The following is a 27,512-nucleotide window of genomic DNA, read 5'->3' as shown; positions in this document are numbered from 1 at the left end:
TTATTTCACATTGTCCATCGTTCCAAATTACACGTAAGTAGGTGTTTAATTTTTGAGTTTTGCCAAAAAAAAACTTGTTAAAAAATCTTCTAACTAGGTAATGACCAGTTTGAGAAATATACGAGTAAGTAAGTACAGTAGATAACTATGACACAGTTTATTATTTCCAAAGTTTTACCATTTTAACGATAATAAGTTCGAAAATAGTCTCATATACATACTCAAGTTGACTTTCATGTTAAAAGTTAACGTGTTTCTATACGAGATAAAAATCTTGCGAGTATTATTTGTTGGTTTAAAAATAAAATAGGTTGACTGTTGACTTGTAAAGTGTACCTAGTTCGGCGCTTGATATTTTCTCGAAATTTTATTTTTTTTCAACGAAATTCGTGCTATTTTCAAGTAGATAAGTGGAAGTATACCTACTTAATGGCTGCTGAGAAAAATTATAAGAAATTATGTACCTATACATTCGTCGTAAGAGATGAAAAAGTTTGAACAGGTTTTCAACTACGACACAAGCTATCTACTCGTTTGAAACTCAACTTCTCAGTTTCTGGATAATGGTATTTTATCCTACTAGTAAAATAAAGTGATTTTTGACGATTTTTGAGGTTTATTTCCCGAGCAGAGCGAGGGAAGTAATTAAAAATCGTCGAAAATCACTTTATTTCACTAGTCGAATAACATATTTTATCCAAACGTGGGAAGAAAACGCGCATTTGATCACTCGAGCGTCTAGCGAGAGTGAATAAAGTAGTGTTTTATTCTACTAGTAGGATAAAATTATTGAGAAAGTATATTAATACTTAATAAATTAAAAAAAAATCAGCTCATAGTATTACGAGTAAGTAGGAACTAGGGACAATTCTACGTATAGCTATCATGAAGGTACAATGCTAAGTGTATACTTGAGATTGAGAAGTTGTTGGCTTTCGAAATGTCCTCTAAAAACATGCAAGGCTGTTGGCTTTCCTGAAAAGTTCATTTTTTTTGTTGATAAAATTGACGCGCACGATTTCAAAATCAAAGATTACCTAGTTTATTCCGAGTTAGATATCTATCTGAGGGAGATACAAACGCATTTGTGAAAAAAAATTAAAATATAATTCATTTACTATAGCAGATTTTATGTATGTAGATATTGTACCGACTTCAATAAGCTCACGTGCGATTTCTTGTTTTCAGTCGAGTTTCATTAATGAGATTGAAACTGGTTTCATAGCAACAAAATACTATCAAGTTGGTAACTGCAAAATCGAATTTTTCAAAACATTCACGAAGGTTTTCCACAAATAAACTGAGCTTATAATTTGAAACAAAAAAATAAGAATTTTCTCAATCTGACGAAATTATTCAGATAGGTAGCTAAATGCTTCGATGAGGATGTGTACGCATCCTGAGAACATTTTTTTTTCTTCTCAAGTGTTTATGGCTGGGAAAGAACAAACAATATGTACGCAATATGCCTTCGTTATTTGTAGCAATTGTTTACCAAAATTCAGCCGATTAAAAAAGCTGGCTTTTATCCGAGTAAAAGCAATGTCTATAAATGGTACCACATTGTTAATTATTTGTTAGGTCGATGAACTCGAAGTTTTTTCGATTAAATCCACTTCAGACTGTTGTCAATTTTTATTTTACCTTCACCCATTTGAAAGTAGCGAGCACCTAAGATTTCCAGGACTTGATAATTAAACGATATGAGAGAAATAAGTAGTTCGTATTTACAAACGGTTAGTTTCAGTCAACTTTTTTTTTTCAAATATCAGAAAAAAATATAACGAATTGCACAATTTTATAATGCAAGTACAGTACAAGTACAGTCTACCTACTTAAATTGTCAGCCAGGTTCGAGATTAGATAAGAAAATAACTACATATTTCAGCTTTTCTTCAAATAATTACTTACTTGAAGGCTAAATACATACCCAATACCCATTATCTACATATCTGACTTCTGCCAACATCGAGATGAAAAAATCTCTCAGCTTAAGTAGTTGGTGATACACATAAGTACATCATTTGATTAGATACGAATGATACGATACTACATACTTCAAGAGGTTCTTGTTTAAATACTTGGGGAATTTTTTTCGCTCACACCTTCCAAAATTGTTCAATAGTATAGAATTTTAAATTTTTAACAAGTACTTATATTGAGAACTCTATTTATCCTTCATTTTTCAATTCTCATAGTACGAGTATCTTGACAGGAAATTATCTCACAAGGAAAGTATTTCAACCAGCACAAAAATTTTTAAACCGGAAAAAGTGGTATTAAAAGAGGACCTCAACATATACATACTACCAGAAAAAATTTCAGAAGCTGAAATTATTTTTCGATTTTTGGCGAATTTTTTAAGATTCAAATTTTAGTGAAAAATAGAAAAAAAATTAGCAAATTGACATAGAAATCTGAAATTTTGTTTTTATCTTATTTTCGACCTCCCGAGTCGATTAGTGATGGTTTCGAACCATTTTGGAGCCTCCAGCGGATTTTCAGATTCTTCAGTTTTTGAAGAAAAAAAAGAGTAAAAAACACTCATCCCGCATTTAGCATGAGAAGACCGATTTTTCTTCAAATAAAAATCGTTTACGAACGAATTGATTCACTTCCTTTGAAACATATTTTGTACAGTAATTGATCTGTTTATAATCGAATCGAATCATTCACGAACGATTGGCGACTAAATAAATTGATTGATTTCTTGGCGAATCATTCGCAAACGGATTAATTAATTTACGATTGATTCGGTTTTTGTGAAACTATTGTATGTACAAGAGTTGATCTGTTTTCAAGCGAAGTGAATCAAATCGAATCATTCACAACCGATTGGCGATTGAACAAACTGATTGTTTTCTAGGTGAATCATTCGCGAACGAATTGATTTGTATGAGTGACTCGTTCGCGAACGAATCGATTCATTTACTCAATTTTTGATAAATCATTCGCGAACGAATCGATACGTATAAGTGACTCGTTCGCGAACAAATCGATTCTTTTACTCAATTTTTGATGAATCATTCGCGAACGAATCGATTTGTATAAGTGACTCGTTCGCGAACGAATCGATTCATTTACTCAATTTTTTATGAATCATTCGCGAACGAATCGATTTGTATGAGTGACTCGTTCGCGAACGAATCGATTCATTTACTCAGTTTTTGATGAATCATTTACGAACGAATCGATTCATTTACTCAATTTTTGACGAATCATTCGCGAACGAATCGATTCGTATAGAAGACTCGTTCGCGAACGAATCGATTCATTTACTCAATTTTTGTTGAATCATTCGCGAACAAATCGATTCGTATAGAAGACTAAGACTCGTTCGCGAACGAATCAATTCATTTACTCAATTTTTGACGAATCATTCGCGAACGAATCGATTTGTATAAGTGACTCGTTCGCGAACGAATCGATTTGTATAAGTGACTCGTTCGCGAACGAATCGATTCATCAACTCAATTTTTGATAAATCATTCGCGAACGAATTGAAAAATTTTTAGTGAATCATTCGCGAACGAATTGAATAATTTTTAGTGAATCATTTGCGAACGAATTGAATTATTTTTTGTGATAATTCACGATCGAATTGATTCGTATAAGTGACTCATTCGCGAACGAATTGATTCATAAATTAAAGAATTAATCGATTCGTTGGCGAATGGTTCTTTCAAAAAATTGGTCAATTCGTTCGTGAATGATTCACCAAAAATTGAGGGTCGTATTAGTTCTTTGTAGGAATCTTGCAGGCCTAGTGAGTATAGACACTGGACCTGCGGAGTAAGACAACCAACTGCAGGCCGAGGGGGACGGAAACGGTAAAGAAAGTTTGTGTAGGGAAAATTTATCCCGCTGAGTGCTCTTGGCTGCGCTGTACTTCAATCTGCAGGCAACGGGGGAAAGGGACGGTAGAGATATTTTGTGTAGAGCCAATTTCTCCCGCTGAGTGCTCTTGGCTGCGCTGTATTTTGCATGTAGTATGTTCAAGAAATCGACAGCAGCGCAGCCAAGATCACTCAGCGGGAGAAATTTTCCCTAAACAGGTTTTTTTGGCAAGATGGCTGCCAGTTGGTTGTCTTACTCCGCAGGTCCAGTGTCTATACTAGTGAGATTTCAAGTTTCATCGAAAAAAGTTGAAATTTGGTTTGTAGCCTATTTTCGACTTTTTAAGTCGATTGGTGATGGTTTCAAACCGTTCTGGAGCCTCCTGCGGATTTTGATTTTTTTTCCAAAAATAATCACTGGAGAAAATTTTGGTTTTGAACAGACACAAAAAGATTTTGAAATTATAAGCTGAAAAAGATCAAAAGGGCCACAAAAATGGCGAATCCGAGTTGAGAAGTGCTGAAATCAATTTTCACCCTACTTACAACATTTTTTCGAAAACTGGAGAATCCAAAAATCCTCTAAAAGCTTCAGAACGGTTCAAACCTGTCACCAATCAACTTGGCTGATCAAAAATACAGTACAAACCAAATTTCAACTTTTTTCGTTCGCAAACGATGATTTAAAACAAAAAAATAAACTATAGGTAATCACTGCAGAAAATTTTGGATTTGAACCGACACAAAAGATGTCAATAAAACATGCCAAAATCAATAGAATGGGTCTCAAAGATGGTAAATCGGAGTTCGTAGGTGCTGTATTTCGCTTTCACCCTATTTACAGCATTTTTCCAATAACATGGAGAATCAAAAAATCTGCTAAAGGCTTCAAAACGGTTCGATATCGTCACCTAGTGACTTGGAAGGTCAAAAATTGGATATAAACCAAATTTCGTCTTTCCAAGTCAATTTGATAAATTTCAGTACCTGAAATTTTGGATGGTAGCATATTTTGGGACCCTCTTTCAATTCCCCTTTGTCCAGTTTACAAGTTTTTGGACCGGTTGGGATACATCTCTTGTTAGTAAAATACCACTTGGAAAAAAGTTCCAGGATAGAAAATGTTCCTACTTTGATGCTCCACAACGCTCACTTGCACCATTTTTTCCAATTTTTTTTATTGCAAAAGAGTTACAACTCTACAAAATTGAAATTATTTTAAAGTAGGGCCCCAATTTGCAAAAAAAAGGGGGGTTATCTGTCTATTCTACTTACTACTTTCAAAAATAGATTTTCCAAACACTGTATCTACTTTTAATGACTCTGACGAAAAAAATTGTTGCAATAAAAAAATGCGTATTTTTTGATGCTTTACAACTTTTGTTTGAATATTTTTTTCATTCCAGGCTGATTTGGGAAGCGATTGCCAAAAAACTATAGTTTAAACCCTTTCGCCCCCCCTCTCTCCCAAAAAAGATATACCTCATAATGAAGCAATAATGCTGATGACAATTCACGAGATCTCACTCTCGAATAAGCATTCAAGTATCTGCTTTTGATAAATTTTTATTTTCTTCGTTCTTTTTTTCAATATTAAAAGAAACCCACCCGATTCTCTTTTTCATCTCTTTTCTCGAGAAAAAACTGATAAAATAAAAGACAAAATTACTGCACAGATCATAGGTTTATAAGCAGATAGGCAAAGTACATACTACATAGCTACGATTAATCTTAGTCGTAGTAGAGAATTGTTTTTAAAAATAGGCAAACAAATGTTGACGATTATTAGCTTATTTTTTCATTCCTCGAAAAATACGAGTATTTTCGAGTGAAACAATTCAGCATCAATCAATCAACACGCAGAAACAAAGATAAGCTCATTTTTGTATTTCTTCATGAGTAGGTAGGTAAGTAGTACAGGGTGACCAGAAATATCGGGTACCCCTAAAAAAGTTTTCTAACTAAATACTTTGGTTGGTCACAGTGAATGATAATGATGATAACACATGATTGGTTGTTGGACTGGAGAGATAACATTCCACCAATCATATGCATCTATTTCACGTTGCCAACCTATATTTTTAATGAAAAACTTTCTTAGGGGTACCCGATATTTCTGGCCACCCTGTACTGAATTATACGTGCACGAGTGTTAGAAAAATACCACACGATAGGAAGGTATCAACCAAATTCACGAAAAATTATTCAAGCAAGCGGAACTTGCGGAATGTAAAATTTAAACCAATTTTGTTTTAACGACGAAGCTCTCATTTCAGTTTTGAATAAAACGTACTTTACTTACACTCGCTAATTAACTCGCTAATAAAATGATTCGGGATGTAATTTCGCAGATTAAGGTGCATACAATTATTATTGACAATGAAATTCGGTAATGATGAGATTAATGTCGTCCAGAATTCCTTCATCTTGTGTTAAACAATACGATAACGTCGACGAAGTACACGCACTTGGCAAGGTCACAATAATGTTCTTATTAATTTATCAATACCATCGGCGATATTCGTGCTGAAAATTTAATTCGAATTTTAAAGTTGAATACGACGATGGTCGTATACTTTGCATTTTATTCCTAGTTAGTGCAACTTAATGTGTAAGGTGGGTACCAAATGTAATAATAATAATGAAATATTTCAGTTTTTCATCTCAAACACTGAAACGCATATGCGTAGAATTCAAATATAGTTCTTCAATTCCGGAGCTAATTGTACCAAAACAATGAAATAAGTGACAAAACTCGTTGCCAACTGTAATCAGAAAAAATTATCATAAATAATATTTAGATAATTTACAGACGAAAATTACTCATAATTTCTTCTCGACTACTAGGTATACAATCTACTCCAAGATTAATCAAGTACCCAATACTAGGAACACTTTTTAAAGAATTCTGAATTCATAGCAATTGTCTATGTCTACTCATATTTAAATGCCTATTCTCACAGTGAAGAAAGCTATTATTGAAAAAAACTACGTAATTAAACTCCAAGTGGCTATAGTGCATATTTTATTATCATTTAAAAATACCCAGGGTATTTGAATATTCTACGCGATTATAAGTAAATCGTACGTATAATCGCATTATAGCAACATAGCGATGAAATATCACATTTAAAAAAAAATGCTGACTACGTTTTATCTATCGAATAAGAACACCGTAATCTTAAATTACTTTACCGACGGAAGTAGCTGCCGGTTAATTGAAATGTAACCCGAATTGTCCACAGTTGTAAGATTTTTCTGTACCTGTATTAAAAATATTTCCACCTGCGAAATCGATATTTAAATAATTAGACATGGGTAATTCATTTTTTACAATTGAGGATATTGCTTCTTATACTGTTTTCATGTGACATGAAATTCATTATGGGAGGTCGAGGTAGGTACTTGAGGTAAAATTGTACTTTGGGGTGAGTCGCGAAAAAAAAGTCGGCGGATTTTGACTAAATTCAGCAGAGATTTTCATTTTAAGTTGAAAGTTACTCTCGGAAAAAGTTTTACGTTTTAGCTCCTGAGGTGACCCTGGAGGGAAGGTAAGTCCCCAAGGCCAAAAAAAAAAATTATCAAGCAAAGCAAAGTCAAAAGAAATAGTCGGGGAGCCCGCATAAGGATTTGCGAAATTTTTCAAACCGTACAAAGGTAGATCGAAAGATCAGGCAAAAATTTATCACCAGTCAAAATTTCAAGTGCTTAAGTGCCTTTTTCGATTTTTGGTGAATTTTCGAAAACGAAATTTAGGCCAAAAATGAGGGAGAAAATCAAAATTTTACCAAATTGACTAAGAAAACTGAAATTTGTATTAAACCCTATTTTCGACATGCCAAATCGATTGGAAACTGTTTCAAACCGTTTTGAGCGGTTCTGGAGCCTCCAGCAGATTTTTGAAACTCGAAATTCCCTTAAAATTTCATCAAATGGAATTGGAAAGCCAAAATTTATTCTGCAAACTAATTTCAAAACGCTACGAAGTCAACTTCAGGTGGATTTCAAGTCGTTTTGGAGCCTCCAGCAGCTTTTTGAAAATTACTGAAGCCTCCAGTAGATTTTTGAAACTTGAAATTTCCCAAAATTTCAACAAATGGAGATGAAAAGCCGAAATTCATTCTGCAAACTAGTTTCAAATTTCAATACGCTACGAAGTCGACTGCAGGTGGATTTTAAGTCGTATTGATCCTCCAGCAACTTTTTCAAAGGTTGTATGGCGTTTTTTGGAAAATTGAAGTTTCCAAAAAGTAGCTGGAAGCTTCAAAATCATTTGAAACCATCATAAATTTCAGCTTGCCAACTCCATTTGATAAAATGTTGAAGAAATTTCAAGTTTCAAAAATCTGGTGGAGACTCCAGTAATTTTCAAAAAGTCGCTGGAGGCTCCAAAATGACTTGAACCCACCTGAAGTCTTCTTCAGAGGGTGTTAAAACTAGTTGTCAGAGTGAATTTCGATGAAATTTTGTGGGAATTTTGAATTTCAAAAATCTGCTGGAGGCTCCAGAACTTAATTAGGTAGCACCACTGTGTTTCAAAATGTTTCCCCGATCTCAGGAATGATATCTTTCAACATTTGGACTTGATTAATGCAAAATATTTGAGAAGAAAAAATTTTCAAAGAACGAATTTATCCAAAAATAATCGATTTGTAAATTTTCAACCGTTCAGTAGAAACCAGAACCAGAACCCAGAAGTGGTTTTGGATTTTGACAGAAATTGCATAGATCGATGCAGAATCTCAAATACTTTCATTTGCGACTGGGCAATTTTACCCAAAACAGATTGAGTAGTGACAGGAGTGAAAAAAATTAGGATTTTTTTAATTCCTTCTCTTTGAAAACCCATTTCTCTCCTCCGGGGACACCTCCGGAGCTAAATTTTTTCTGAGAACCTTTCAGCTCAAAATGAAAGTCTCTGCCAAATTTGATCAAAATTCCGCTCATCTTGTACCCCGTTTGAAGGGTCACAAGGGTTTATATTCTTGTTTTTCAATAAATTCATACTCTACATGGGCTCATAAGTACTCAGTTTTTCCACAAAAAAAATGAACTTGTCACCAAAAAAGCTTCAAAAAGGTAACTAAAAGTAACCAAAAAAGTGACAAAACGCGAGCCAAACATTTTATTAATGAAGAAAAAATCACACAAAGACAGCTGGCAATATTTCGAGCAAAAAGGCGAAGCTTTTAGATACTTTTCGAAGAAAAAAGGTGAAAATTTTCAAGAATTTACTCTAAAAGCAAAAATTTTACAATTTTAGCAAAAATCAGAAATTCTTTTTCAAAAGTAAGTCTTTTTTTTACATTTTTTAGGTAAAAGAACGACACTTCTTTGTAATTTTTGCAATTTTAGGTGAAAAAAAAATTGTTAAAAAGTTGACATTTTTGGCAAAAATCAAAACTTTGAGACAATTCTTAGAAACATTTTTTTTTTTGAAATTTCTCGCATAAAACAGAGAATTTTTAATCATTTTTGGCAAAAACCCGAGAATTTTTGACCATTTTTGGCAAAAAAACAAGACTGACAATTTTAGCAAAAAGCAGGATTTTTTTGGCAATTCTTGGTCAAAAAAATGATATCTACTATTGGATCATTTGTGGAAAAAAAACGGAAGCTTTTGGACAATTTTTGGAAAAAAAAGTGAAAATCTTTAACAATTTCAAGAATTTTTTCAAAAAGTAAAAATTTGTCAATTTTGGTAAAAATTAAATTTTTGGGAACTATTGGCAAAAAAAATACATTTTATCGTGATTTTATGTAATTTTTTTGGAAAATTGAGACTTTTTTACCATTTTTTAGGCATAAGAACGATAATTCTCAATTATCTTTGGCAATTGAAGGCAAAAAAAAATTACTAAAAAGTTGAAGAGTTTTTGCCAAATTTTTGATGGGTAAAATACACGACTTTTGTGCAACTGCAATTATTCCTGAAAAGAAGTAAGACTTTTCAAAATTTAGAGCAAAAAACCGAAAACTTTTGACAATCAAAATAACATGCTTTCATAGCTTGACGATAGTGAAATTTTTCTAATTCGTACATTGTATACGAATGCACTCAATTTTTGATAAACCATTAGCGAATTTTTTCTTCGAAATGCAGGTAAGTAATGCTATCAAATCAGTCCAGCGCACATGTTTTCTAAAAACTACTTACGTAGTTTTGTACTTCATAAGGTAAAGCGTCGATTTTGAATTTCCGGAGCACTCTCGAGAATTCCAACGCCTATAAAGAAATGCAAATCACGTCGAACATTAAAATCATAGCTAGGTATATTTAACATTCGTCGTACGTATCACTAATTAAAATTTCCCTGCGTCATTTTAATTACACTAAAAAACCAACTTCAAGTACATCGCAATTTAAAATACCAGTTTTAACCTTTAAGCATAGACTGATAATTGATATTGAATCCCCAGGCGCACACATTGCAACTCTTTCAACACCCAAGATACAGAAAAAGTAGTACACCCAATACGAAAGGTTCAGCTTCGGCTTAATCCAACTCACCTCGTATTTCAAGTAATCAGCTACACTGGTAACCGTATAAATCGTACAGCAATTATAAACGAATCGCAATAAATGATACAGATGTAACTCATCATTCAAAATAGTTACTAAATAACAGTAATAAAAAGCTTCGAGAAAAAATGTCAAAAAATAAAAAGCCATAGGGAAATCGAACAATTCGTAATGTGTTTCTATCGCTTTAGATAATTGAACGTACGCTAATCGAATATTTTCTAGACAACGATTCTTTTTCATCGTCGTATCAACGAAGAAAACGCAATATGTTGGAATTGATAATTGCTCTTCGACATCTCGACATATGATCTTCAATTGCTTCAAACGTTGGGTTAATTCGCTACATATAATAATGAACGACATTGGCATCATTATCGAAGGAAAAATAATAACGACGAAGAGTATTTTCTTTAAAATTGATTTCCAATTAATAACTTGTTTGAATAATAATCTAATTGAAATGTTGAAAGCGGTAACGGCCACAACTGCACTGAACCAAATGTATTTTCGTTTACTGGGGATTTTGCACGTAGAAAATTGGAATAACATCGAATCAAATTTTTCTACTAGGTTTATAAGTGTGATAAACTTTTTGAAAAATTTCAGTAGAAAAAATTCGTCTAGAATTGTGCCAATTAATAAACCAATGTGTGACTTTGTGAACGTATGACGAATTAATAATAAATAAATTACTAAAATTGAACCCTTGGCGGAAATGCAACATAAAGTATGAAAACTCAAAGCACGAACTTTCAGATGATCACTTCTACCGTAGATATTTTGTAACGGATGTATACAGATTAATTTAAAAAATATTACAGTTGGTTTTAAAACATCGTAAAACATGTTGAACTGCTACTTCGATATTAGTACATTTAGATTTATTTGAATGAAAAATGCTAAAAATGTCTTTTATGGAATTGGAAAAACGTAATATGAACACGTTGATGGGTTAAGTAAATTAAAAAATTATCAAGATGGCAATGACATGAAAAGTCATTAATAAAATCACTTCCAGTATTCAAGTACAAGTAAGTATAGTTACTTTAGTTGTTTGAATTTCAGATATTTAGATTTAGATAGGTACCTAAGTTAGAAAATTGACGATTCCGATAATTTTTCATCATGTCTTATGTCTTACAAAGTGTCCAGATAGTGCCACATTCGAATTGTCGCAAAAAAAATGATATTATTGATAATTTTGGCAAAAAAACAGCACTTTTTTTTAAAAAAAAAATTTCGATTGTCAGAAGAAAACACATTTTTTTTTTTTAAAAAAAAAAGGACTTTGTGTTTGTGCAATAATTTTGACAGAAAAATAGCTTTTTGGTAATTTTTGAGAAAAAAAGGAGTTGTTAAGAAACAATATTTATGGTATAAAACAAGATTTTTGCCAATTTTGACAGCAATTTCAACAAAAATCGGAACTTCATTGATGAAATTCGCAAAAAAAAAAAAAAAAAAAAAAAACGGAGTTCATTCATTGCATGTCAATTTTCTTAAAGAACAGGACTTTTTCCACTTTTTCGCCAATTTTGATGATAAAGCAAGACCTTCCGGATAATTTGAAATATAAAAGTTCTTTAAGTATCAAGCAAAATAATTCGAAACATTTTCGTATTCTCTTCATATTTCTGAATCCTTAAAATTGAGACACTTTTTAAAATTAAATTAAAAAATGAAAATTAATGTATAAGTATTGGATTTTTCAGTCTTTCGAACCACAAACATCGAATGGAAAATGAAGCTTTTCAAGAGTAATATCGTAGATATCGTGTTCTAAAACAAGCACAAAGCATGTTAATACCTAGGCCTATGGTTTTCAAATCGAATCAATGAGTTTGATGGCTCATTTTTCACAAAAATCTTGGGAGATAAAAACCACTAGAGTGGGTAAATAGACTGTTGTATGTATTTGTATTTGTATTTGTAATAATAATGAATTGCATTAAATTGAATTGTAAACGATTATTTCACTTTACATCTTGAATACAATACAATAGAAAAAATAATAGGCAGGAACTTAATAATAATAACTCCGAATTCCGATACATTACAAATAGAATGTTGAGGAAATATAATAAGATTGATAATTACGGTTTTTAAAAAAATGAATCTATCAATGGGCATTTACAACTCTTACAATTCAGTCGATATTTTTCCAACCTTCCTTGAAATGCATCTAAATTTTCTTTTGCCTTTTTGAGATCATATGGAAATTCGCTGACAAGTTGTTCGATTTTCTTTTGATATAAATTAAACCACTCGTAGAGTTTTTTGACCTCTTCCTGTGCACTAACGCTATAACCACGTGAACTAATTACATGATCAACTTCTTTTCTCAGATCAGTTTGTCTTTCACGTAACCATTCCAGATAACCGAACGAAAATGACAATTTGGGCTGAGATTCGCCGACCGAACCATCCTCAGCTTGCGACACGATCGGAGCAGAAATTTCTTTCAACTTGGTCTGAAGAGTAATCACTTTCTGGAGAATTTCTCCGGAGATTCGCAACTGCTCGTCGAGAGCAGGACCGCTCACATAGTTCTCGATCTTGGATTGGTTTTTAACGAACGTATCGTGAAGCTGCGAAAGATGACCATGCAATGTTTCTGCTTCCACCGTACCGGGATCGTTTTTCGATTCGATCAATTCGATTTGTTCGACCAAAGATTTCTGTTTTTTCATCTGCGAGTCGAGAAAATCGACGATAACTCGAGGACGTTCGGTTTGATTGAAATGCTCATTTATCAATGATTTCGTTAACGCAGGTGGTACGGTTTTAACCGATGGTGAGATGATTTCTTTCAGCTTGGCTTGAATTTCACGCACTTTCTTTTGAACATTTTGCGAAATTTCAACTTGATCGTCGAACGAAGCGTCATCAACGATAGTGGTAATTTCGGTTTGATTAGAGATAAACTTTTCGTAAAACTGTTCTAAATGCTGACACTGAACTTCCGCTTCTTTGAGGTTAAGCTCATCCGTCGGAACTAGCGAATCGATCATCTTCGTATAAAATTTTTGCTTGCGGAGTAATGAGGATAAATCGGAGTTGGTGGTGTGTTGATCGTTCATCTTGGAACTGGATTTCGTCGACGATAGTGTATAAGTCGGTGAGAAAAACTGTAGCAATATTTTTTCCACATTGAGTGCTTTTTCATTCATGAAGTTGAAAAGAACGAAGTGCTCTTTCGAATACCCATACTTTTGCTGCCGTTGGTAATTAATGAATTCCTTGTAATAGGAAATGAGACTATTGTGGAAGATGCGAGCTTGTTTTGAATCAATTTCATGTCCTTGAGTCAATATCGCGAATTCCAAGTCAACAAATTTTCTATATGTCTCATCCTCGTTTAGCGATGAAGGCGGAGAGCGCGGAGACATCGTATCGATTTGAGTTCAATGAAATATAATAATTACAGCAGTTGCCTCAATAAACTGTCAAAACAGAAACACTGGAGAATACGAGAAGGATCGGAAATCCAAAAACTATAAGAAATGTAGCTTTTACTGTTGGGTAGTACTTAATGCAACTTGCAACAAAACCATAAAAATGAACAATTACTGCCGATCAGTAATATTCAAGTTTCAACACAAGTATATCCTCAGTAAGGTAAGTAACAAGCAAAAATATCCAACAGGCAACAAGTGGCAGGCTTTTTGAAACGGTGATAACGTTTTTGCCGAAGAGGCCTCGATGATGTACATTATGTACATACATTAGAATGACCTGTGGTCAACTAATAATGTTATTGTTAGGCCCGCTACTCAGTCTTCTCCCCGAAAGAGTGCGCCTTGTATATCAATTGATCAAATGAAGAGGTTAGAAAATTGCTGGTAATTTCGCTCTTTTTTTTTCATAAAATATCTGAAAACAAACAAAAAGTCGAATATTTTTCGATGATTGTTTCACTCGAATTTATTAGCCATTCAAGAAACATCAACTATTTATACCTAAGTAGATACCTAGTTAAGTACATACATCTTAAATGCAGTAGAGTAATTACATAATTACAGAATGTTGAAAAAATACACCAACGTAAAACTGATAATATAAATCTTTGATTTTGAAAAAGTAAATCTATAGGTACTTAATATACATAACTTCGATCAAAAATTTATCCTGTTGAATCACAAATTGAACTCGCACCTCAAACAAAATAAACTATCTGGGAAAAGCTGCAGCTAGTCTTTCTGTAAACATTTTTACACTACGTCGATAATTTTCAAGCTTATTTCGAACTGCATCGAAATTTTCTTTCGCCTTTTTGAAATCATATGGAGAATCGCCAACAAGTAGTTCAATTTCATTTTGATATAAATTGAACCACTCGTAAAGTTCTTCGACCTCTTTCGGTGTACCACCACAAGACCCGCGTGAATGTATTACATCGTCGATTTCATTTTTCAGAGCGGTTTGTCGTTCACGTAACCATTCCAGATAACCGAACGAAAATGACAATTTGGGCTTCGGAGCAGAAATTTCTTTCAACTTGGTCTGAAGAGTAATCACTTTCTGAAGAATTTCTCCGGAGATTCGCAACTGCTCGTCGAGAGCAGGACCGATCACGTAGTTCTCGATCTTGGATTGATTTTTAACGAACGTATCGTGAAGCTGCGAAAGATGACCATGCAATGTTTCTGCTTCCACCGTACCCGGATCGTTTTTCGATTCGATCAATTCGATTTGTTCGATCAAAGATTTCTGTTTTTTCATCTGCGAGTCGAGAAAATCGGCGATAACTCGAGGACGTTCGGTTTGATTGAAATGCTCATTCATCGATGATCTATTCAACGCCGGAGTTACAGTTTTAATCGGAGAGATGATTTCTTTCAGCTTCGTTTGAAATGTGAGAACTTTCTGAAGAACTTTCTGCGAAATTTCAATTTGCTCGTCGAGCGAAGCATCATTAACCAACGTAATAACGTCACTTTGATTCGAAACGAATTTCTCGTGAAACTGGTCCAAATGTTTGGACTTGACTTCTGCTTCTATTGAATTAAGATGGTCTGTCGGTTCTAACGAATCGATCATTTTGATGAAAAATCCTTGTTTGCGGAGTAATGAGGATAATTCAGAGCGAGAAGTAACTTGTCGATCGTCCACCTTACAGCTGGATTTCGCAGACGATATTGTGAAGGCTGGTGAGAAAAACCGCAGCAATATTTTTTCCAAGTGTATTACCTTTTTTTGCACGATGTCCCTAGCATCGCTGTAGAACTTTAGATAATCATAAGCAGTCCATTGAGAGGGACTCCAAGGATACTTCAGGAATTCTTTGTAACAGGAAATAACATCATCATAAAATATGCTAGCTTCTTTTGAAGACATTTCATTTCCTCGTTCCAATATCTTCAACTCTAGTTCGGCAAGTTTTAAACACGTCTTCCGCGCGCAATCTACCATTGTATCAAATTCGATTAAGTAGATATGAAGTTTACAGACAGCTCACAAAACTTTGCCGAAATACACTAGTTAGTCTAGGATCCGAATAGATCGAGAATTCAAAAATTACACGAAATGTCACTTTTTCTTACTACAACACCAATTGTCGCAACAAAATTACGCAAAATGAAAAAGAAAAAAAACAGTAAGTTTCCTCTATTGTTTCCTCAAAACTCGATGTAAACAATTTTAAAGTGATAACATAGTGATCACTTTGATTACGTCGGTGACAGGTGACCTGGTCAAAGCATCCATTAACAACACTACTTTTCTTCGTTCTCAGAAGAGTGCGCTGAGTGTCAGGGCTTTAAGAAATAAGAATTTTAATTTTACTAATAATACAGGAGAATTAGGTGAAAAATCGCATTCGCATTTCGCAATAAAAAAACATTTTTACCTAGCAAAGATTTTTTTGCGGGAAATTGTCGAGGGTGACCCCCTAAATAATTCCCCCCGTACCCCTCTTGCCTTGCTAATTTTTTTATGGGGGCTGAACCCCCCCAAAATGGGTTTTTCGCAGTTTTCTCCTCAGGGGTTGATTTTACATCAAAAACAGTTCAGTATTTTTTTGTTCTACGTCAAATTTCTGATCTAATGATATATCAACTGTCCTTCTACCTCGAAGGGGGGGGGGCTAGAACCATTCAAATGAGAGGGGTTTTTTAAAAAACACAAAAAAGCTATCGTCGCATAGGAGGGGTGAAATGGCTTCCGAGAGCGTTTGGGTTGACACTAACATGGAAGGTGGGTACCATCGAGAAACTACCGCGTGAAAAATTTCAGATCCACGCCACCTCCCCTTTTTGGGGAAGGCGATACCACTGAGCACGAATATGACCTCAGATTTTCTGCTACACTCACCTAGCCCTCTCCAGAGCCCCTCAGCCCCCCCTCAATTTTCACTATTTTTGAAATGAAGCTATTTTGATGACATTGGTCTCGTTTTCATGATTCGATACAGCTGAGTACGAATACGACTTCTGATTTTCTGCTACAGTCACCTACAGTTCTCACCAGAGCCCGTAGCCGCGTAGCCCCCTCCCTCAGTTTTTATTATTCCTCTTCGAGGATTGATTTCGCATTTGAATTACATAGCTCGGCAATTTTGTTCTACATCAAATTTCCTACAAATGTTGTCCACCAACTTTCCCCCCTCCGACCATAGGAAGGGGGGATGAGGCCTCTGAAAATTGGTTTTTCAGAAAAAAGTACAATGAAAAGCTGTTAAGTGTTAACCCTCTATGTAATAGAATAAATTATGACATTGTGAAAATCGAGATCACCCCTGCCCCTCTCCTCATAAGTCGTATTAGTGCTCATCGGTATCGAATAATATGAAAACGACACTAATGTCATCAAAATAGCTTCATTTCAAAGGGGGTCACTCTCGACAATTTCCCGCAAAAAAATCTTTGCTAGGTAAAAATGTTTTTTTAAATGCTAATTCTCCTGTATTATAAGTAATAATTAGTATGTAATAATGTAATAATGTGATAATTAAGTACATATGTAATTAAGTATTTAATTTTTGGAGTATTATTATTGAGAACTCAAACTGTCAAACAAAACTGAAACCAGGGTACGGCATGATCCAAATTTTTGACTTTTTTGAGGCAATGAGGCATTGATCGAGTCCTACCTACACCTAGTCCATTACAACGAGTGCACGGCTAGAAAATATCAAAATAAATAAAAAATTGAACATTGATTTCGATTTTTGATTTCGAATTTTGAAATCAGTTTGAAATTTTGAAAATTTGCCAATTTGGATAGTATTTGAGGAGGTTGGTTACAAACTTAAAAAAGTTAAACAAACGTCACTTCTACAAAAATCGAGTTAGATATTGATTCTTATAGGATTTTTAATGCTCTTTTCATTGCCGAGGTCTGTTATTTTCAAGATGAACGCGCTCAAACAGTGTTGCCAAGTTTTTTTTCGATCGGATGCTTTTGGAGGTCCAAAAGATGCTGTTTGGGTGCCAAAATCGAAAAAAATTATGCTAAATTGGATGCTAAACAGGATTTTTCGTTTTTGAACCGAGTATCAGTGAAAATGTGGCCAAAAGTTCAATTTCGATTTTCGATGGATGCTAAAATTCAAAAAAGATGCTAAAATTGGATGCTTTTTAAGATGCTAAACTTTTCAGTTGATTTTTTGCTTATAACTTACGATTAATCTTTGAAATTTTGGAAAATAGGGGTGAAATGGTACGAATTTCACTGTAAATTAGGAGAAATTTCGAAATTTCTGCTTCCAGAGCAACAAAAACGACAATTTTGGGAGAAAAATTCAGGTGCTAAAATCAAGTTGAGATGCTAGACTGGACAGATAATTATGCCAAACAAGATGCCAGATGCTAAATGCAAATTTTGGGAGCTAAATGAAAAAAAATTATGCCAAATCTAGCATCCATTATGCTAACTTGGCAACACTGCGCTCAAAGTTTTGCCTTAGTTTCAAAAACAGACATGTGCAAATTGTCTTAGTTTCAAAAACAGACATATCCAGGATATGTCTGTTTCTGTTTTTGATACTAAGATGATAGAATATGTCTCATTTTGAAACTAAGATAATGTTCATATGTCCATGTTTGAAACTAAGGCAAAACTTTGATCGCGTTTATTGACCTTTTGTCATTTGAGTACCTACTATTTTGAAACCAAGGGACCTCAGAAATGGAAAGAGGGTTAAAAATCCTATACGTATGAAAACCTAACTGATCTAGACAGCTTCACTTTCAAATTATCTTCAGCTTGATTTCAAAATCAGACAAGTGCATTTTCAGGTTGATTTTATTAGTGAGGGGGGGGGTGATGGTGGAAGGGTATTTTTTGTATTTTTGTTACTCAGTATCATCACTACAATTTGTCAAATATCCCCCGCCTTTACAATGCTGTATATTTTTATAACAAAAAACATAAGATTTTCTCAACATCAACCCTGTGGCGTTTGTTTAACTTTGTTTAAGCTCCTCATTTGAAGCCAGGACTGTTGGAAACGAAACGTAAACGTATCGTTTAGTTTCGGTTGAGCTCTTTGAACCAAACTGTTTCGTTATCCCGTTTCATTTCATTCTCTAGAAGTGGTATCATTTCGTTTCGTGCTGTTTCATTTCGTTTTGTTACCTTCCAGCCAAAAAAGTGAGAAAAGCGGACATTTTTATTAGGAAATGCAAAAGGGACCCCCTCTAAAGGCTCTAAATGGATGAAATTTGAGTGCATTTGGTCAACATTTACAACAACAAAAAACTTGCAATGAAAAGCCGAAAATTAAAGAAACAGAAACAGAAACGATTCGTTTCGTTTCACGTTTCGTGTCTCGTTTCGTGTCTCGTTTCGTGTCCAGATGAAAAAATTGCCGTTTTGTTTCGTTTCCTATTAAAAACTCTAAAAAATTTAATTCTGAAAAAAAAAAACAAAAACAATGACTAAGGCCCCTTTTCCATGGAACCCCTCAATTTCAAGCCCCGAAAAGCCTCAGAAAGCCCTGAAGACGTCATTCAAGCCGTGGACACTGAGCCCTGAAACCCAACCTCAAAATTTCCTAGGCCCCAATCCAAGCCCAAGACCTAATCAATTTTTGATTGAAAGCCCAAGCCCCGAAACCCGGAACCCGAAAAAAATCGTTCGGGGCCTCTGCCTTATCTCTGATTTGAAGTTTACAAAATGCAGTCACAGATTTTTTCATTTTACCCTTCGCCGTCTGATAATCTGATGGCAATCCCCCATCCCCGCCCCCCCCCCAAAAAAGAGAAAAAACAGAAAAGAAAAAATCGAAAATGTCAATTGTAATGTATGTACCTATGTACAGGGTGCCCAGAAATATCGAGTACCCTAAGAAAGTTTTTCATTAAAAATATAGGTTGGCAACGTGAAATAGATGCATATGATTGGTGGAATGTTATCTCTCCAGTCCAACAACCAATCATGTGCTATCATTATTATCATTCACTGTGACCAACCGAAGTATTTTAGTAGAAAACTTTTTTAGGGGTACTCGATATTTCTGGGCACCCTGTAGTTGTTTTAAATGTACCTAATAATAAAGAGAGGGGAATTAAAATGAATACCTATTCATAAAATCGATCGGGGATCCGTGATCCGAATCACCTTTTTACTTGTGATCCGTGATCCTTGTCGAACCCTGATCAATCATCATTGATCAATCATTTTTCAAATTTTCCAGCCAGGGGTGATTGGGTGATAAGGTCAAGGTCATGAAGTATCTCCCGGGGATTTGGATGGAAATTCGAAAGTGGTCTCAGTGGTAGCCCTAGCCCTTGGCCCAAGTACCGTTTCGACTTTCGAGTTTAGCTTTCACAGTAGAATAGAATGTTCAGAAATTGTTACCCCCACGCACAGATTTTTCCCACGGCGTTGTCGTGGGAAAAACCTGAGCATCGGGATAGCGATTTGATAGAGTTAGATCAGGAATAACTATGATGGTGTGAAATCATGAGTCAATATGATAGGAGGTTAAGATAATTTTCATTCCCTAGAGAGTGAGATTTACCTACCCGTTAGATGGTTTAGTCGGAGAGCTTTTATAGTAAAACCAGATCACTCTATGCACATAAAAAAGATATTTGTGCTTTAAACTCAAATAAATAGATATCTCCAGACATGTCAATATTATCTATTCGTCGTAAAAATACAAACAAGGTGAATTGATATAAAATACTTGCAGATATTTTATAATTTAGAAGGAGACACCTCCAACTAGACGACACGCGTTAATGAATCAAGCATTAATTAAAATGATATTTAAGGGCTATTGTTATTTAAATTGATGTAATTAAATCCCTAGTTTAGACACCTATCTTCAACATGGGCTATTAGGGCTCATGTATCAGGTAGGTGTTCTCAATTAACTACGATGAAATTATAATTAATTTCCTTTTGAGCCTTTCGACTCAGGTATGTGCCATTTCATCACTTACCAACACTGTTCTCATCTTCTGCCTCTCCTGTGATCTACTCATACTAAGATCGGCGACAGACTTGGGTTATAATATTTATATATTATACGATGGCCGGCAGGATCGAATAATATCTTGAATGTAGCGCGATTGATTAAATTTGTCAATAACACATTATTTATAATACAAATTATCCACATAGTAGTGGGCAAAAACTAGGAATTCGGGGAAGAGGTTAGAACTCTTCTGCCTATTTAATTGAGAAAATACACGTAAGTTTGACATTAGCTCCGACGAGCTCGAGATATCGAAGCTAAGTGAAGTTGGGAGCTCGCAGTGAGTACCACGATGGTACCTAGCTCGCTGCTATAAGGGAGGGTATTTATAGTTACCACGTTTCCAGTACTTCCAGTACACATTAATCACCCACGACTAGATGTACATAAATCTTGTACATCTTTAAAGAGGGATTACATTACGAATCGCTTACACGATTAAGGCATATATCACTCTCTCAGATTTTCGAATATTTTGCAGAAAAAGTGGGTAAATTAAAAATTTGAGCTTTTAAAAATGTTGCCTCGATAAATTGAACAATACAAAACGTGTGAAATTAAAAAATAAACTATTTCGAATTTGAAAGTTTTCATCAATGCTCCCAAAGGCCAAATGTACGCGAAGAAAAAAATTTGAATTTTAAAACACAAAATTATCCACAAATAAGGGATTTGCAAGTTTTCAACCGCTCAGTAGAACCCTAAAAGTGAACTTACTTGGATTTCGACGGCAATTGTGTAGAACTGTAGATCGACGACGCAGAATCTCAAATAGGTAATTTCATTTGAGACTGGACCATTTTTTCCAAAACATATTGTGTAGCGATAGGAGCGAAAAAACGTGATTTTTTCGAAAATGCCCCTTCTTTGAGACCCCGAAATCTCCTCTCCAAGGGCACCTCCGGAGCTAAAATTTGTTGAGGGTAGCTTTCAACTCAAAATGAAGGTCTCTGTTGAATTTTGTCAAAATCCACCGAGTTTTTTTGACGATTTATCTTGTTCTACAAACACATAGAATTCCAATTTAATAAGATTTTCAGCAATTTTTTTCACAGAACTCCAAAAAGTTATATGCTCAACACGAGACGTCTTAGATCTGACGATCTCAGCAAACACCAAATATATGCGTACACATCATGTTTTTTGAATAGAATAGGTATATCAACTCGAAATAAAACTTTTCTCAATTTTGTAATTTGTACTAAATGAAGGATTCCAATTTTGAAAAATTGGCATTAAAAAAGAAATAATTACTCAATAAAATCAATATCTATTTTAAAGATTCTGGTTTCTTGAATTTTAAGCGATATAACCCAACTGAGAAAATTACAAGTAGGTACCTAGGTAACATGGATGTGAAATCTTTCGATAATGAAATTTCAATTTGAGGAAATCTTTTCCAGAAATTAAAAAACATGTATTAGGTATTTTATGTTTAAGGCATCTTCATTTATTAATATTAATTTTGTTACACCCTTAGCTCGCAAATCAATAAAACATGACAAAATTTCAACTGTTTCATGTCAAGACACAATATTCGACGACGTTACAGGCAGGTAATAACTGAAAAATTCCAACTCGTACGAAATCATCGGTACTAAAATATTTATTTACCCAGCTGTCGAAAAACGCATTTTTCCAACCAACGAATCCTTCAAAGACACGTCTTTAAAAATTTATACGAGCGATGCCAATAAATCCAAAAAACAGACTTTAATCACATGATCAGAATAACTACAATATGAATACAAAAACAGCCTACTCCCTGTACGATTTCTTATTACTTCATTGATTTTTAGTTTGGACCGACTAGAAAGAAGATTGTGTAGTAGAATTCCTTCAAATTCAAGGTCAGTTAGAATCTTTTATCATTTTCTCGCCTTACTTAATCTTTAAGAAAATTCTCAGTATTGAAGCCCAATCGATTAAATACTTTTGGTACCTAGATTTTTTCCTCGAAGCGGTTCTGGTCAAAATTAATCACACCTAATCAATTTCTTTAATTTTTTTTTGCAATTTCATTCCTCGAATTTTTTAAAATTAATTTTCAAACATGTTCAATTTTTGTGCTATTTTTTTTTTTTTTGGTAGAGTTTTGTTTAAGATTAAAGGGCTGCAATTTTCATCGTTATCGAAACTGCTCGACAACTTACCTAATCTAAAATATAATTTTATGCTATTCAGAATAAGTATAATCCAAAATGAAAGCTTTTCGCGCATTATTATTGTTCGTGGCGTATGTCAGCGTTGATTCTCACTATTGCGATCCTTTAGCAGCAGACACTTATAAGAAACCTGGCGCTGATCCAGACAAAGGTGACCAGCACATTCCGTTGGGTGCTTTCTTACGCTTACCAAGGGTATGTGAGTTAGATGCATTACGTACTCCTCACTGCATTCTTTTTCTTCTTCATTTTAAAATTGAATCTTAGTAATTTTTTGCCCCTTTCATTCGATAGGCTCGCTATTTTGTTTCCCACGCAACTTTAAGTAAACTGCCAAAGGCCAATAGCTTTTGTAGCGCTACTTGTAAGTTCAGTTCACTCTATCTCCTATCTATGTAATGATTTCCCTTAGTAGAATTTCTACCTATTGTACTATGTATTTGATTATTCATCGACCATTTTAGCACATGGAGAAGAATGTGGTGCAATAGAATTTTTCCGAGAAATAACAGATGGTCCTGACGATCCAACAAGTGAAAAAGGAGCGAATAAACTCAAATTTAACACCGTTTTCGTAGGAGTCAAGTAAGATTAAAAGAGAAATTCTTCTTTAGTATGTTCAAACAAATTAAATGAAACTGACTCCCGGATTTTCATAATTCAGAGAAGAAGAAACAGAAGCTGTCGAATATACCGTGCTAATGAACGGAATTGACGAAGATGATTATATTATCCAAGCCGATCCAAACGTAGCTATCCAAGGTAATGAATATATCGTTGTTCAACAGTCTCCTACTCGTAACAGAGGCATTGAGATCTTCCGCAGCCTGACGCCTGGCTCCGATCAGATGTGGCTGAACGGACACGGACGCGAGTCATGTAACCGAAATTTGATCAGATCAGATCTGGTCATGGTCTGATTGTCTGGACCAGGTTTTCAGCCTATATTGATTTTCCTGTCTCATGTCTGACTTCCCATGGTCGTCTGTCCGTCTTGTTTTTAGCCTCTCTTAAGGTAATTGGCCCATGTGTTTGGGATTTGAAGGTCACTGACCTACCTGCCTACCCTCTTGAGGTCGTCTGCGTATCTGTCTAGCTTCTCAAATTCGTCTGTAAGCCTGTCAGTGTCCGTTATTTCAAGTTCATTGACCCATCTGTCTAGCCTTTCGAAATTGTCTGTCTTCCTGTCTGACCTCTGAAGGTCATTGACCCATGTGTCCAGACTCTCAAGGCCACTGACCTACCTATTCTGTCACTCAAGATCGTTTGTCTGACTATATGACTTTTCAAGGTCATTGACCTAACAGTAAGGCTTCCCAAGCTCATTTGTCTGTCTGTCTGACCTCTCAAGTCAAGGTCAATGATGTACCTGTGTAGATTCGCATGGTCATTAGCCTGCCTGTCTGATCTCTCAAGGTTGTCTGCGTGCCTGTCTGGCTTTTCAACGGCGTCTTATGTCCGCTTAAGGTCATTGACCCGTGTGCCTGGACTCTCAAGGTTACTGACCTTTCTGTATATCCTCCCAAGGTTATTGGCCCGTGTGTCTCTGGCTTCTCAACGTTGTCTACATGCCTGTTTGGCTTTCCAAGGTCGCGTGTCGATCTTCTTAAGGTCATTGACCCGTGACTCTGGCTTCTTAAAGTTGTCTGCGTGCTTGTCTGCCTTCCTAAGTTTGCTTGTCTGCCTTCTTAAGGCCATTGACCCGACAGTCTGGCTTCTCAAGGTCTTTTGTCTTCCTGTCTGACCTCTATTTATCAAAATTTTTAAAACCTGACATTTAGTATTGACTTTGAAGGTGAATTCATGCGTAGCTTATGAGAGGAACAAAAACTGCTATTTTGAGAAATCGCCTATCTTCAAAATTAAATTAGGTTGAGGCAAAGTGTAACCGTCTGAAACGGTCAACAGGTTGCCAAATAAGTACTCATCAAATGTTATGGGTACTAAAATTCATTTCTAGACCCTTCCGAAGCAATTAGAAGTTTCTGGTGACTGGTGAGAATTCAAAATGCAGACTCCAGAATAGCCTAAAATTGGTAGTTTTCATTTGAGAATTGAAAATTGAATTTTTTGAAAATTCAGACAAGAGTTGTTCAGAATTATAAATTTAGTTTTTCTATAATAGTTCAAAACTTGAAAATAAGCTCATGATTTCACAGCATTTCTCTTCTCAAAAAATTATTTAAAAATTCTGCTTTAAAAATCAGATAAATCACATTTCAAATTTCACGAAGATCATAACGTGGCTTATTCGAGTACAGGTACTAGGAATAGGTAGCTAGCTACGCAAAAATTGGTGGATGATACTTCTGAATTTTTTTCCATTGAATAAATTACCGACATCAAATGTCAGATAACTAATTTATGTATTAAAAATTTGAAATTCGCAGCTGTTCGAATTCATAAAGATGGTAGAAGAGTCGACATCGAAGAGGAAAATATTCCACCCGAAATTATAGAATCATTGAGTAAGTACAACTCTCGAGTACCCACTCAAAATTTACGATAAACACGTTTCATTAGTAATTTTTCTTCGCATTATTAATACAATAAACCTAATTTTCATCTTGCAGGAAAGCCATACGGTTTGTTTCACTCCGAAGAACACAGTTTTACTGTATACTGTACATGCGATGGCACAAGTATGTATTCATAATTCTGTACCAACGATTTTTAAGTTACTGTATGATAAATGTAGACATATCTACCTATACTGCTCTTCCCGTAGTAAAAATGTAGGTACTTAAACATATTTATGTATCTAATTCGATGACAATTTTTTGTTCAGCTATTTGGGTATCGTATTCCCGGAAATACATTGAGAAAGGGAAACTCCTCGAAAAAGACCCTGCACTGGACATAGTCTTGGAAAACCTGAAAGCTCGTGCTTGGGAAATCAGAAAGGAGGCCGGTATAGAAAAAGAAGAACCTGAAATTCGAGGTATTCCAACCATTATAAAGAATGAAAATTTCTACAAAATGATTCCTGTTCCTTGAAGCTCCGCGCAAATCTTAAGCATTTTCAGTCTTCTTTTTATTTCTAAGTACACACCTATTATTCATTTAAGTTAATTTTCACCGTCTGATATGTATTTCGCAGTTTATTATCTAGATTGGTTTATATTTTTAATTAGGTTCCTTTTCTCGTTTTATCTATACGTATTATTGTAAACGTGATGGCGTTTTAAATTACACAGTGTGATGCAGTTTTCCAATCAGTGTGTTTTATTGTGTATGACTTTCGAAAAAAATGGCTCATCGTCTAAAAATACTGAATAAGTCTTCTAGCTGCCAATTCCAAGAAAAAATCTTAGGAATAGAAACCATACTTATCAACAGAGATCGGATTTTTATGCAACAACATATGTTTCGTATGCATAGAGATTGGGATAGTAAATTTTTCAATTATTTCCACGATTTATGAAATTTCCAGTAAAATGAACCTAATTTATTGTAGAGCATGTTTTGCATATTCTATACCTATAAGAGCATAAAAAAGCATATTTAGGCATTTTTAAGGGAATTTTTCAGGTTTTTAGCAAATTTTGAGCGTTTTAATTATATGTAGAATATTTTATCCAATTTTTAATTCTTTTACTGTATTTGGCCAATTTTTCATTTTTTTTGCACAAAATTTTCTGAAGATAATCAGGGTAAGAATAAAAGAAAAGTTTTCGAAAAATCAAATTTTCAAGGATTCAAACGTTTTTTGTTTCTTTTTCAAATTTGAGTGATAACACTCTGTTTTTCATTTTCGTGTGTGAACTCTCAATAGTTATCTACGTATTACTTTACAATATTATTGCCTGAATTCGTTTAGAAAGTGATGATTTTTCCTATAAAACAACACTCATATCTTTAGAGAATGTTTCAACTTCTCAGAACATTTTTGTACTACTTTCATTAATGAGAATTGAAATCTCTTACATAAATAGAATCGACTCGAAATCACCTACCTTACATTTCCTCAGTGAATTTTTAAAAAAAATGATTGATTTCTTAGAGAATCATTTGCAAACGGATCAATTAATTTACGATTGATTCGGTTTTTGTGAAACTATTGTATAGAAATTGATCTCTATTCAAGCGAAGTGAATCGGATCGAATCATTCACAATCACAACCGATTGGCGATTGAACAAACTGATTGATTTCTAGGTGAATCATAGGCGAACGAGTTGATCAATAGTTACTGAATGATTCGCGAACGAATTGATTCGTATAAGTGAATCGTTCGCGAACGTATTGATTTTTATAAGTGACTCGTTCGCGAACGAATCGGTTCATTTACTCAATTTTTGATGAATCATTCTCCAACGAATTGATTCGTATAAGTGACTCGTTCGCGAACGAATCGGTTCATTTACTCAATTTTTGATGAATCATTCTCCAACGAATTGATTCGTATAAGTGACACGTTCGCGAACGAATCGGTTCATTTACTCAATTTTTGATGAATCATTCTCCAATGAATTGATTCGTATAAGTGACACGTTCGCGAACGAATCGATTCATTTACTCAATTTTTGATGAATCATTCGCGAACGAATCGATTCATTA

General features: G+C 34.6%; 2 protein-coding genes across 2 annotated transcripts in view; one reads left to right on the top strand and one right to left on the bottom strand.

Annotated features, from left to right (window-relative positions):
• Window positions 1-27,512, bottom strand: part of LOC135842085 (uncharacterized) — a 96,725-nt gene that overhangs the window by 7,005 nt on the left and 62,208 nt on the right. The gene's annotated exons all lie outside the window — the stretch shown is intronic.
• Window positions 22,276-26,162, top strand: LOC135842064 (uncharacterized). The gene is made up of 8 exons (XM_065359396.1): window positions 22,276-22,638; window positions 22,973-23,148; window positions 23,248-23,317; window positions 23,418-23,538; window positions 23,618-23,715; window positions 25,344-25,421; window positions 25,527-25,595; window positions 25,742-26,162. Exons 2-8 carry the CDS (start codon window positions 22,990-22,992, stop codon window positions 25,948-25,950), a joined length of 804 nt encoding a protein of 267 aa, XP_065215468.1. The 5' UTR covers window positions 22,276-22,638; window positions 22,973-22,989; the 3' UTR covers window positions 25,951-26,162.

Source organism: Planococcus citri, chromosome 3, assembly GCF_950023065.1.
Source record: "Planococcus citri chromosome 3, ihPlaCitr1.1, whole genome shotgun sequence".
Classification (NCBI taxonomy): Eukaryota; Metazoa; Arthropoda; class Insecta; order Hemiptera; family Pseudococcidae; genus Planococcus; species Planococcus citri.
Note: the sequence above shows the minus strand (reverse complement) of the source record. Positions and strands in the feature narration are given on the sequence as shown.